Source organism: Spermophilus citellus (genome assembly GCF_964194105.1).
Source record: "Spermophilus citellus genome assembly, chromosome: 8".
Taxonomy (NCBI): domain Eukaryota; kingdom Metazoa; phylum Chordata; class Mammalia; order Rodentia; family Sciuridae; genus Spermophilus; species Spermophilus citellus.
The window spans coordinates 33997980-34011006 of record NC_138189.1 but is presented as its reverse complement, the minus strand read 5'-3'; the positions used below and the strand labels follow the sequence as shown (position 1 = coordinate 34011006).

The 13027-nt window shown below is 36.4% G+C and overlaps 1 protein-coding gene across 4 annotated transcripts in view; it reads left to right on the top strand.

Annotated features, from left to right (window-relative positions):
• ATP8A1 (ATPase phospholipid transporting 8A1) overlaps window positions 1-13027 on the top strand; it is a 221418-nt gene that overhangs the window by 87608 nt on the left and 120783 nt on the right. For all 4 annotated transcript variants that reach the window (XM_081303539.1, XM_081303538.1, XM_081303536.1 and 1 more), the window contains 5 exons: window positions 671-743; window positions 2883-2988; window positions 4459-4541; window positions 6436-6485; window positions 10076-10145. In XM_081303539.1, coding sequence (XP_081159665.1) covers window positions 671-743; window positions 2883-2988; window positions 4459-4541; window positions 6436-6485; window positions 10076-10145 — 382 coding nt within the window. The remainder of the gene's footprint in view (window positions 1-670; window positions 744-2882; window positions 2989-4458; window positions 4542-6435; window positions 6486-10075; window positions 10146-13027) is intronic.

Genomic DNA, 13027 nt, shown 5'->3' with positions numbered 1-13027 from the left:
TCTGTTTATTTGGTATGAAGTACATAATACATATGCTGATCCAAAGGTAGCCACAACACAAAAAATTCTAAACACTTTTATGATTTGACTTCCTCATATGTATGGAATAAATGTGATATGCCCATAAATATTTGTTCATATATTTGCTAATGAAAGATGTTGATGTAATCAGTTAACAGTTTATTGTTCATGTTTTAATGTTTTACATAATAGTCCTGGAGTGTTTGTCACTGTAAATAAAGATTTCTCATACAGATAAAATGAAATAATTATCTTTATAGCAACTTCATTAATAATTAGGATTCTAGAGAAAGGAATATATTGTGGAAACAGAAGAAATTCTGGGTATTATAGCAGTTTTCTTTCTTATGTTTTTAAACTAATTTTTAAATTTCATGTGGCTACAATATAATTTGATTCCAAGAAAATGAACTATGAAGCATTATTTTTTCCTTACACTGCAGATGTCTGTCACATTTTAGAGTGCTTGTGTAGGTTTTATGACATAATCCTGAAATCTGTGATGTCTTATTTAGAAACTCAGTCCAAATTACACTTAATTAAGTTAAGGGTTTGTTGGAATAGCAGTTTACTTAAAAAATGAGGTCCAAATAGATCAGTGGGCTAATGGAAATCAACCAGGTTTGCTTTATTTTTTCCCCCTCTTCAGGCAGAGCTCTCAGCTGGGAGATGAAAAAACATTTAATGATTCATCATTGCTGGAAAATCTCCAAAATAATCATGTAAGCAACATGAAACAATTATCTTTTTTCGTTAATGCATGAAAACTAATAAGTGTTCCTCAACTGTCTTGTGTCTTTATATTTTTTGAACTTTCATAATCATTTTAAATAATTGCCAAAAATCTCATATTGCAAAATTCTTTTTACACGGCTAATGTGAATTCTCGGTAATTGGGAATTTAATTTTAATATTATCATTTGTCAGTGTTCTTTTTTTTGAAAGTGTTTAATTTTAAATAATTATGGAACCTTGAGTGGAATAACTTACTAATATTAACAATTTCAAAATGTCTATAGAGGAATTACTCAATATCATAAACTAGTATCAAATCTACACTAGGAACTCCAGAGCCTGCCTGGACCCAGTGTGAACATCCTGCTTAAGAAGTTATTGACGGGGCTGGGGCTGGGGCTCAGTGGTAGAGCGCTTGCCTAGCACATGTGAGGCACTGGGTTTGATCCTCAGGACCACATAAAATAATATTTTTATTTTTTAAACATGCTTTTAAAATTATTGCTGCTTATTCAGATTCCACCGGATTAGCCTGTAGATATTCCTGGAATTTAAACTTGTCCTCACTGGCTCAGGTTCAATCATGAGACAGTTGAAACACTGGGTGTCTAGCACCAGAAGGCTCACATCTGCCCCTGGGTAGAGCCCCGAGCAGTGTGTTCACAGGGGTATTTCTGTATCATTTTTTTCTTAAGTGGGCCTTCAGCGACATATTATTCTCAGGATCCACCAAGCCTGGACTTAGACCACCTCTTCCCTCTTGTGTTCTCAGTGAATTGTGTTGTCACCTGTCTTGTCATTCTGAAACTGAAGGTTTGCCTTCACTACCTCCTCCTCTGACCACGTCCAGATCTCCTGAGTCCTGAAGCCCTCATCAGGACTAACACCTAGCGTGTATCCCAGTTGTCTGCTTCAGTGCTCTCACAGGCTCACCACCCATCCAGGCACCAGCATCCCCTCCATGGGTTCCAGCTGTGACCACCCCCTCAACCTGTCTCCTTGTTTGCATTTTCACTCCTAATTGTTGTTGCACATGACAAGCTAACAGGATGATCTAGTCCCTCCCTGAGTCACCACCCTCCCTTTGAGCTCCTTTTCCTTCCTCTCTACTCGGGCCATAGTGGCCTTCTTTTATTTTCTGAAATACCTCATTCTTGCCTTCTTCAGGAACTTTTCAGTTATATGCCATTCCTATTTGATGGAAGTCACTTGACTCAGTTCTTGGTGAGACGGAAACCTCACCTGCTTAGACATCTCCTTGTCTTAATGACTGACTCTCCCAAGTCGCCATTCATGGTAGTTGCTCTTCAGAATCCTTAACACACTACCAATAAATAGTACTTGTGTATTACATTCTGTCTCCCCACAGGGCTAAGCTTCACATGACTGGGACCATGCGTGCTTGATCCACTTTTTTAGATTGAACAGTTTTTTCAAATAATGTTCTCATTTATCACTTCGCTTTTTTTGTTTGTTTGTTTTGTTTATTTTTTTCCCCAAGGGCATAGAGCTTTGTTTTTCCTTTATTGATCTGAATGACATTTTTCTTCATTAGAAACCAGTAAGATGTTTAATTTTAGATCCTGTCTTGTTTTCTCCTATACACTATCAGCTCCTTGAAGAAAATAATCCATTTTCAGTCTTCTTCAAGCCATTAAAAGTCCACTCTACTGAGGAGTTGCTTTAAAAAAAAAAAAAACTTAGCAAACTATCAGTAAGGTTAAGGTTACCATTTTTGGAGAGGGGGCGAAGTTTTATGAAATCCCCCATTATCATTATCCCAACCCAAAGTAGGATTAGATGCCTGAAATTTAAAATTGATCAGGAATTATAGCCAGGTAAGTGAATATTTTAGAATTTCTGTCCTCCTAGTACAAATTCATCCTTTTTTATTTTTTTACTATATTATTTCTATTTGACCACACAAAGTTGTCTTGTATAAATGTTTAGAAAGTGAATTAGGAAGTACAAGAATGAATAAATTGAGTTAAAAATATGTTTCCTTCATAATAGATATTGGCTATAAATCCACAGCCCTGATTATTAATAGATTAATATTAAATAATACTTCTGTCATTAGTGTCAAATGTTTAAGTGAAAATAAATTATGTGTTTCTCTCTTGCAGCCAACAGCCCCTATCATATGTGAGTTTCTTACAATGATGGCTGTCTGCCACACAGCGGTGCCAGAGCGGGAAGGTGACAAGATCATTTATCAAGCCGCATCTCCAGGTACAAGTAAAGTGATCATGAATATTTTTTTCTGTGGAAAATTGTTCTGAAATCTGGGATTATATAAATAAAATCAATTTTGTCTGAAAAAGTAAGATTACCAAATTGTGCTTTTTAGATTAAAATTGTCATTTACTAATTAGAAAAACCTTGGCTGCCAGGCTTCATTGTGTGTGTGTGTGTTGAAACATACATCTTTGTATATGTAATATGTTGGTGTATAACATGCATTACATGGGAATTTGAATAACAAAATAAGTAAATACAAGTACTTTTCTATAAACATGTATTTTCCCTTTATAAATATTAATCAGATTGTTTTATACATAGGCAGTCAGAAAAAAAGAAGATCTGTGTGCCTAAAATAGTTATGTACATGGCTTTAGAACACAAATGTTGCTGTTTTCTTTTGAAAATGATAGTCAGAAGGCTTGCTTTGTATTTACTTAGGTGAAGAAACTTTTATTGATGTAAAAGGATCCTGTAAAATATATATTAGCACAATTACTAATATTATTTTGGCTTAATTTTAGACCACCTTTCAATTTAAAATTGGGTGCCTAATCAATTTGATAATTGTAAAAGTTTTAGAAAAAAATGAACACCCTTTGGAGAACTCTTCGTGTTTAAAACTTTATTCTAAATAAACATCTATGCTGTGTAGAGTGAACAAGATTCCTAAAAAGGATAAGAAGATACCACATCTCACATGGTTAGAATAGAACCTCGATGAATATTTTCTCATCCTACACCCTCCCCAGCAATGCAAGGGGTTTACAACACAGAGATGAAAGTAGTTAATATATAATAAAGCATTCATTAATTTTACACTATTTAAATTGAATCCTCAATTAGTAGTATTAGTTTTTCTACATTCAACTCTTTAGAAGGAAAATGCTAAATATTTTGTGTGTGTGTGTGTGTGTGTGTGTGTGTGTGTGTGTGTGCGTGCGCGCGCTGGGGTTTAACTCAAGGATGCTGGACCACAGAGCCACATTCCCAGCCCTATTTTGTATTTAGAGACAGGGTCTCAGTGAGTTCTTTGAGCCTCGCCATTGCTGAGGCTGGCTTTGAACTCAGGATCCTCCTGTCTCAACCTCCAGCTGGGATTACAGGCATGCGTCACCACACCCAGCAATGAAATTTTTAAAAGACAGTTTTGTGCCATTCATTTGGAGAATAGTGTTCTGAAGCATATGCTAGACTAAGGGATATAGTTATCATTTTTATGTGTGGGATTAACAATGAGACTTACTATTCAGAAACCTGATGCTGGGATATATGTCTCAGATACTTTCCATCATTCTCCTCCTTTGGCATTGTCATGGAACTTAAAAAGAAATGGATTGCAGCAATAGGGACCAACATGAAAAGAATTTTAACTGAAAAAAATTGCATTATGTGAATTTTTTTTGTTGTGTTTGGGGTAACTTTTCCATCACTTATTTGCTTTTACCTATTCTGAAACAGATGAGGGGGCTCTGGTCAGAGCAGCCAAGCAATTGAATTTTGTTTTCACTGGAAGAACACCTGACTCGGTCATTATCGATTCAGTAAGTTATTTACGTTTTAAGTTTCTTTTTAACCAAACTAATGCATATTCATAGCTTCAATGATAAGATAATAAAGTCATAATAAAATGGAAGTTTCCCACACCAAAAGGAAACATTTTCTGTTCTTTCATCTATTTGTTTAAGCATTTATACATCCAGTACTTCCAAAAAGCATTATTAATAATATGTTTCATAATAGGTATATATTCTTCAACATTAGACACATCTACTGATTTTCTGTTAAGAGGATTTCTCTCTTCCTCCATTTTTGCCTATCCTTCCCTGAATTTCTAACATTGTCATAATTATTAAATTTCTGATGAAATAAATATTCAGGACTAATTTTTAATGGGCAGATATGTTACAAAAGATAATGCATATCTGGCCAGTAAGCACATGAGAAAATACTGCTAGTCATCAGGAAAATGCAAAACTACAGTATTAGGCCCCTGCACTCCTACCAAGAAGGTGAAAATTAAAAATATCCATAGCACCAAGGGTGAATGACAGTGTAGAGCAAGTGGATGATAAAATCCATTGGGAAAACCATTTAAGAGTTTCCTAAAAAAAAAAAAAAAAAAAAAGACCAGTTTTTTAAATGGGCACCTAACTCAGCACACGTACTCAGATACCCAGGGGAAATGCAAGTTGACATCCTCAAAACGACTTGGAAAGGAATCTTCATTGTTTTACTCATAGTAGCTAAAAGCTGAAAGAAACCAAATGCTCATCAGTAGGAGAATGGATAAACCAACTGTGATATATTCCTACACTGGTAATATCTAAACAATAAAAAGGAATGTTATCAATTCATCAACAGCATGGCTAAATCTGAAAAACATTATGCTGAGCAAAAGAAGAAGAAGAAGAAAAGCCAGACATAAAGGAGTGCATCCTTTTTAATTTCATTTATATGCAGCTGGAGATCAGGCAGAAGTGATTAATGGTGATAGAATTTGGAACAGTGGTTGCTACAGGCAGAGAGAAGATTGATTGGGAACAGGCTCAAGGGAATTTATGGGTTGGTGGAAATGTTTCAAGTCTTGATCACAGTGGTGTTTACACAGAGTACAACTTTGTCAAACTATGTAATTTTTTTTAACTGTACTTTGAAGATATATGCATTTTATTGAATATAAATTATATCTCATTTTACCAATAGTCATAGCTGAACATTATTGTATTCAATATTTTCTTTTACTTTTGTATTTCTTTATACAAAATTATTTCCTAAGAATAATTTTTCCTTTATTACCTAAAGATAAATCTCCTACCTTTTGTTTTGTTTTGTTTTGGTTTGGTTTTTGGGGTAGTGGGGATTGAACCCATACGTGCTCTACCACTGAGCCACATCCCCAATCCATTTTACATTTTATTTTGAGATAGGGTCTCCCTATGTTGCTTAAGGCCTCACTAAGTTGCTGAGGCTGGCCTCAACCTTGCTCTCCTCCTGCCTCAGCCACTTGAGTTGCTGGAATTACAGATGTGTGCCACAATACCTGATACCTTCTTTTTTTCTTAATTTTCTTAATTGCTTAATTTTCTTTCTATTACTAATTTACTTAATTTTCTTTTTTTCTTAATTATTTCATTCCTTTCTACTACTCATTGTTCTCTATACTTTTACAATACAATCCCACCAGATAATCTGTCTATTGGCAACTCTTGCCTCCTATTTTGGTTGGTTGTTCAAAGGCCTTCTTCTATGGCACATGGAATTCCTTTTGATTTTCTCCTGTCTTTGACTCCTTCCATCAACCTGAAAATAAGTTCATATTTCAGGAAAGGAAATTGTGTAGTCATTTTTATGACAGAACTTTGTGACCGGTGATTATTTCTAAGAAACTTAAGATATTTCCAACTCTGTGTGATCATATATCCCTTACTTTTATAGCTGGGGCAGGAAGAAAGATATGAATTGCTCAATGTGCTGGAGTTCACCAGGTAAAACTTCTCCTCTGTGATTTTTCTGGATAAAATAAATTGCTATTCATTTTTATTTCTTCCTTTTTAAATAACTAAAAGGTATGCTTTTTTATTTAAATTTTTTAGGCAAAACATGAACTCAAAATCTTTAGTACATTTTTAATTATCTGTAGGTAAATCATAAACTGCTTTCTTCAGAATATTGCAATGGTAGTGATTAAAAAATTGTTTGAAATATAACTAAATCACCAGTCTAGGACCTAGGGCCAGGAGTCTGATAGCTGGTGTGTGAGTCAGTTTTTCATTCCTATAACAAATACAAGAGATCATCAACTTATAAAGAGAAAAGGTTTACGTCAGCTCACAGTTCTCAAGGTTTCAATGTGCAGTTCTACAACACTGTTGCTTTAAGCCTATGTTGAGGCAGCACACCATGGTGGGAGAGTATGGTAGACCAAAACTGCTCACCCCATTGCCAGGGTGTAAAAGAGGAGATGAAGACAGGGACGGGATTACACACCCTCAGTGAGCTAAAGATCTTGCATTAAGCCTCACCTTATGAAGTCTGCAGCACCTACCAACAGCACCTCACTGGGTACTGAGGCTCCAACACATGGGCCCTTGGGGGACCTTCAAGATCCAATCTATGGCAGTTAGTGATCTGGAAACATAGGAAGAGTCACCAAGATTTCTGTGGAGTAATTGGAGTCAGGAAGCAATCATCCTAATTGTAAGCTCATTATATCTAATTGTCCTTGGGATTTCAAAAACCATATGTATATCTCTGTGAGGTGTAAGCCACATACCATCTAGTTAGAAAAGAACAAAAAGCAAAGGGATTGTTCTACTGATTTTATTTCTTAAGGTCAAATAATAGAGTCCTTTAGTTTTAGTAAGGCCTCTCTGTACAAGTTTCCCAACCACCCTACATTCCTGGGACCAGGTAGTCCTTAGCTACAGGATCTTTAAAAAGATTGCATAGCCACCTGCAGGACACTTCAAAACATCAAACCCATGAGGTAGTAGATCTGTCATTCAAGGAAATAAGTGCCCACCTTTTTTTCAAGAATTTTCCCCTATATAAGACAAGTTCATATACTACCTTTGAGAGATGTTTCCTTTTCTGTGCCAACTTTGGTTGCTATTTCAATTGGTAGTGATCCCATGCCCATGGTTCATAACAAAAGCAATGGGGTCTGTATTAATTAATCTAGCACTATATTAATCAAAGATTGTTTTCTTATATACTCTGAAAGGCTCAAAGGAAAATAAATAAGAAGTTGGATAATTAACTAGAGTAGAGTATTTCCAAAGTGCATCCCTCATCTTTTTCTTTTTATGTTAAAGTGACTGTTTTCCTAACCCTACTATTATAAGTAGTATGTTAATTGGCTCTTAGATGCGTCTTTTAAACACACACTTAGAAAGTACTATGCTAGGTGCCATAAAGCAAGCCTAGGGATTTCAGGTCTTTGAGAATACTACAATGAGGGCAAACTTAAGAACGGAAGTGAGAAAAGTGAATATGATGCTGTTAGTCTTGTGAAAACTGGTGGTAGTGTAGACCAGGATGATGGTGGTGAAATTAAAGGGAAGTTGATGGCACCCATATACCTTTTAAAGGAAGGTCAGTAGGACTTTGCCATGGGTCGGATATGGAAGGCAGAGAGGGAAAGGTCATTACATGGATGATAGAAACAGAAGAGAAATCGATGTGGACATTAAGATGTCTGGAATGAAACATCTTAATGTTTAGGTTTTAGATGCCTGTGAGACATACAAATGGACGTGTCAGGTCAGCAGTTGGATGTAAGTGCCTAAAACCTATGAGAGAAAGCCTGTGGCTGAAAGGCCATATGGCAGTCATTGGTGTAGAAGTGATATTTAAAGCCATGAAAGTGAATGGGATCGCCTAGAGAGCACACATAAGAGCCCAAGAGAAAATGGAAGGCTGATGACTGAGACGTGAGTAATTCTAACTATGAAGGGTTAGGAAAAGAGGAATCAACAAAGGAGAATGCTTAATTGTTAAAGTCAGGGAGGACAAAGAGAATAATAGCACAAGGCCAAGAGAAGAGCAGTTCAAGCTCACATGGACATCTCTGTCAGAGACTGCTTCAAGCTTAGATGAGGGGAAGGTCAAAGTGTTCATCAAATGTGACTGTCCGTTGGTGTGGTGAGGAGGGAAGCAAAAAGTGAAAGACAGGAATGAAGGGGAGGTCAGTGGAGGTGGTTCAGAGGAGTTGACCTGTGAAGACCAGTAAAGAAAGAGTTGAAAGGGCGTGTGACTCAATGGAAGAGTGCTGGTTGGGGGGAGTTCTGTAGGGCGGGGTGTAGAGTTTAAATACTGACCAGCAGGGTGCAGCTTTGAAGAAGAGGCAGATTCACAGGAGTGAGATTCCTGCAAAAGTGAGGTGAAAGGTGGTTCACACACACACAGAAGAGGCCTCTGATAAGAGAAGAAATATTTCCTCCATCATATTGGGGAAATAATGGAAAAGATGGTGCACACCTATACAGAAATGGAGGCTTTAATGACATAAAGAAAAAGGGGTTTCTTGTCTGACGTTTCAAAGTAAATTCCAAAAATGTAAAGAGTCTGGAGTGAGGAGGGAACATAAGACTTGGAGAATGGAGAGGATATACACTCTGGTCTTACAGAGGGTGAGAGAGCAAGCTTCCTAGAGAAATGTAGTAGATAGGTGTTCAGTGATGTGTGGGGCAGAGCATGCCATTGTATCCAGTATCATGTATTTACCAGTTGTCATCACTGGGTGAATCTCAACAATGTCTACTTACTCTGATATACCACAGAAGAGTGTCCGCGTTTACCCTTGGGGATTTTTCCAGGAGAAGAGAAGAACAAGGAAGTTGATGTGTTTGACACCACTAAATCAAAGCTGAATTAGGAAAGGCATGAATCAAGAAGGGCTAAGTTAGAATGCACAGCTGCCATTAAATGTCTTCCTAAAGTACCATATTCACATTCCCTCCTTGTCTGAGGTTTCACTGTCCATTGAACCAAAATTCTAGAAGTCAACATTTCATAAGTTTTATTAAATGACTTCGTTACAGTATACTGCTATAATCATTCTATTTTAATATGGTTGTCAGTCTCTTACCATGCCTAATTTATAAAGTAAGCTGTATCATAGGTTTGTATATCTAGGAACAATACTTGTGAATGTGTGTTTGCATTTGCTGTTGGGTACGATTATGTACTTAAAATTGATTATTTTTATTTTTTAACAAAAATCACCATACACAGTTGCTCTTTTAAGATGCTAACTTAAAATATTTTTTTCAAATGTGAAAATATTGAACCAGGACTCTCCTCTACTCTGGTGGGTCTTAACTCTCACAGGTTTCTAGGGAACCATTTTGTAAAGTATTCCTCTAGGGCAGAAGATGGTACCCTGATGACTCAAAAAAACATAATGTAACTTTCAAAAGTCCCCAACTGTACATCAGGGGATAATTCATATATGTGGAAGGATCGGGCTCATAATTTGATCAAATTTATTTTTTCACTGTGAGTATTAAAATATGTGAGGTATGACAGACATATATGTGCAGATCCTCATTATGGAAATACCTCTTTCTTTCAGCGCTCGAAAAAGAATGTCAGTGATTGTTCGCACTCCATCCGGGAAGTTACGACTTTACTGCAAAGGAGCTGTAAGTCTTTATTTTTGTCTTTTACAGTTTTGATTTATGCTGGTTTATAATGTACGTGTTAGGCATTCTGCTGTGGGAATGTAATGCAGATGTTTAGCATGAAGTTGCTGACATCCACTTTTGCTGGTGTTTTATAGTAACAGGGCTCTGCCTCTTCTGGTCAAATGTGGAATTCCTTCTGGGTAAATTGGGTGCTTTAAAAAAGTTTAGCATAGGTTATTTTTATAATTTAATTTTTGCTACATAATATTTGAGTTTCATAGTACATAAACTATGTTAGCAGGCAACTAAATATGGAAAACAATATAATTTTTCAAAGAACATAGAAATAGTCTTTGTTCTTTGGATCATAGTTATTGGTATAATTTCTTCATGTGAAGATCACTGTTTGTCTTTCATTGTTTTAATTATAACAGAATTTTTAATAATTGATTAGCATTGACATATGGGCAGGTTATACACTGTGTATTTCTTTTTTAAAAATTTTATTTATTTAATTCATTTTAGTTGTTGATGGACATTTATTTTTTTATTTATATGTGGTACTGAGAATTGAACCCAGTGACTCACACATTTGAGTCAAGCACTCTACCACTGAGCCACAACCTCAGCCCCTATACTGTGTATTCTAACTGATTCTCCTAGTTGAAATATGTTTACACTCATGGAAAAATGAGAAATCTACTGACTGGGGCTTTTTTTTTAAGGTCAGTCAATATTTTCTTTTTGAATTGCCCTTTCTAGATACCTAGTTTGTAAATTCCCCACCTTGGAACTTTTCAATTTTGAATAGACTCTACAACCTTGCTTTTTCCCATGGAAATTTGGAAACCAAACGTAAGAGGCCCAAGTCTTTTTATTTAAATTCCTGTTGAGAATGTTAGATGCCTTGGTTTTAAATCATTAAAATGCAATTTTGAATGCCTTGGTTTTGAAGCATCCTGGTGGAATGATTTTGCAATGTCTTGTGAATTTCGTTTTGGAATTCCTTTGGTTTTATTTTCCCACTGATTCAAAGACCTGACATTTATTCATTCTGAACATCTTATCACCAGGCTTCAAACTGGATTTTGGAGATGCAAAGGAAAAAAACCTAAGATGTGTCAGGAATTTAAGACTAGCCAGGAAACACATATAAACAGAAGGTTAGGTTACAATACTAAGGTATCGTAAAGATCTTCCAACAGCCCCGTGGGAATATGCACAGTGATAAGGGAATAGGAGAGCCTGCAGACCTCCCACTTCAAACAACTGATAGATGTCTGGTTTAGGCACCCAGATCACATCCGTCCTCCTGTGGCTTTGAACATTCTTCTACCTAAAAACTTTGGGAAGTTAAAACATTGAATAAAAAGTAAAAATATAGAGACTCTTTTTTAAAAATAATCTCAGAGAGAGTTTGCATATGTTAACTTGTTTATTGCATTGTTTTTCTTCCCTCCCAAATCGGCTATGAAATGTGGTTCAGTGGTAAAAGGCATAAACATGGAAAGCATGCTTGGGAACTAGTGGTAGGTTGCCAGGGAAGAGCTGAATTTGAGGTAGAAAAGGTCGATGTGAGTTAGGTTTTGTTTTTTTGTTTTCTTTCGTCTTACCATCCTTAAGAACTGTACTTTTTTCTTGATTATTCTCATGGCACCTCAGAGGATGATATAAGGCTACCAGTTGAGACCACTGACAACAGTCCATGCAGGAGTTGATATGGAATAACAAGACAGTTGCAGAAAAGACAGAGGAAGATGATTTAGGACTTAATAATTGATTGGTGATGAGGGAAGGGATTATCCAGGATCTTTAGGGGATTTCTGCTTGGCTTGCCAAGGGGACTGAATGATATCACTTCCTCAGATAGAGAGTTGGCCAGCTACATTTGAGCCACAAAGATTTCACAGGGGATAGAATCTAAATTTCACAGGGGAAGAAATCCAGGGTGCAGATACAACCTAGAACTTAATGTATATAGTTGGAAACTAAAAGCAGGGGATGCAGTCTTATATGAAGAAATGTTACCTGAAATGAGACAAGAGTATAAAATGAAAAGTAGAAGAACCAGGAAAGCAGATTGTGATTGGAGGAGAATCTAAGGAGCTTGTGGATTCCTTGATAGAGTCAATAATCAACAGATAACAGCTATAGCAGAAGACCTGGGTAAACAGAGCTCATTATGCACTCCAGTCAGGATGGCATAGTATGCCATACTTTGATTTGCATTCTTTGTGCCAAAGTCATGGTGAAGACACATGGAGTTAATATAAGTATAAAGAGAAAATAAAGCTAAGACTACACAAATAGACGTCTGTGTACTCCAAAGTAGAAACAGAATCAAAGTGTCTCATTGAATCGAAGACTTGAGCAGGGTGGGGTGGGCGTCCCAGCCTCTGGGTTCTGAATCAAGAAGCAGTGGTTAGAGTTTGACTTCTATGAAACCATGGGGCAAGTGTCCTAGATTTGAAATCACATGAGAGACAGCTTCCTGTCTGAAGTTAAGGACAATGGTGAGGTTCCCCAACGTAAGAGGAAATCTCATGCCAACCTCTGCAGAAGGTTTATAAAATGACCAGGTTGGCCTGCCTGCAAAGAGGGACAGAACAAGAGCAAAACTCAGGGACACGTGAAGAATTTTCATGCTAAAAGAGATAACAAGTTCCATAAAAAACTGGGTATTCACTCCAGATTGAATCATTTATATAGACCCATCTGCCAAGGAATGTTTTAAGCTCAACATATTGAAGAAATTCTAACTCTTTTTGAATCAAAAAGAAACAAAGAGGGATAATATAAATACATACATATACATACACACACACACACACACACACACACACACACACACACACATGCATACATAACCTATATATACAAATTTTTTTAAATAAATAAAT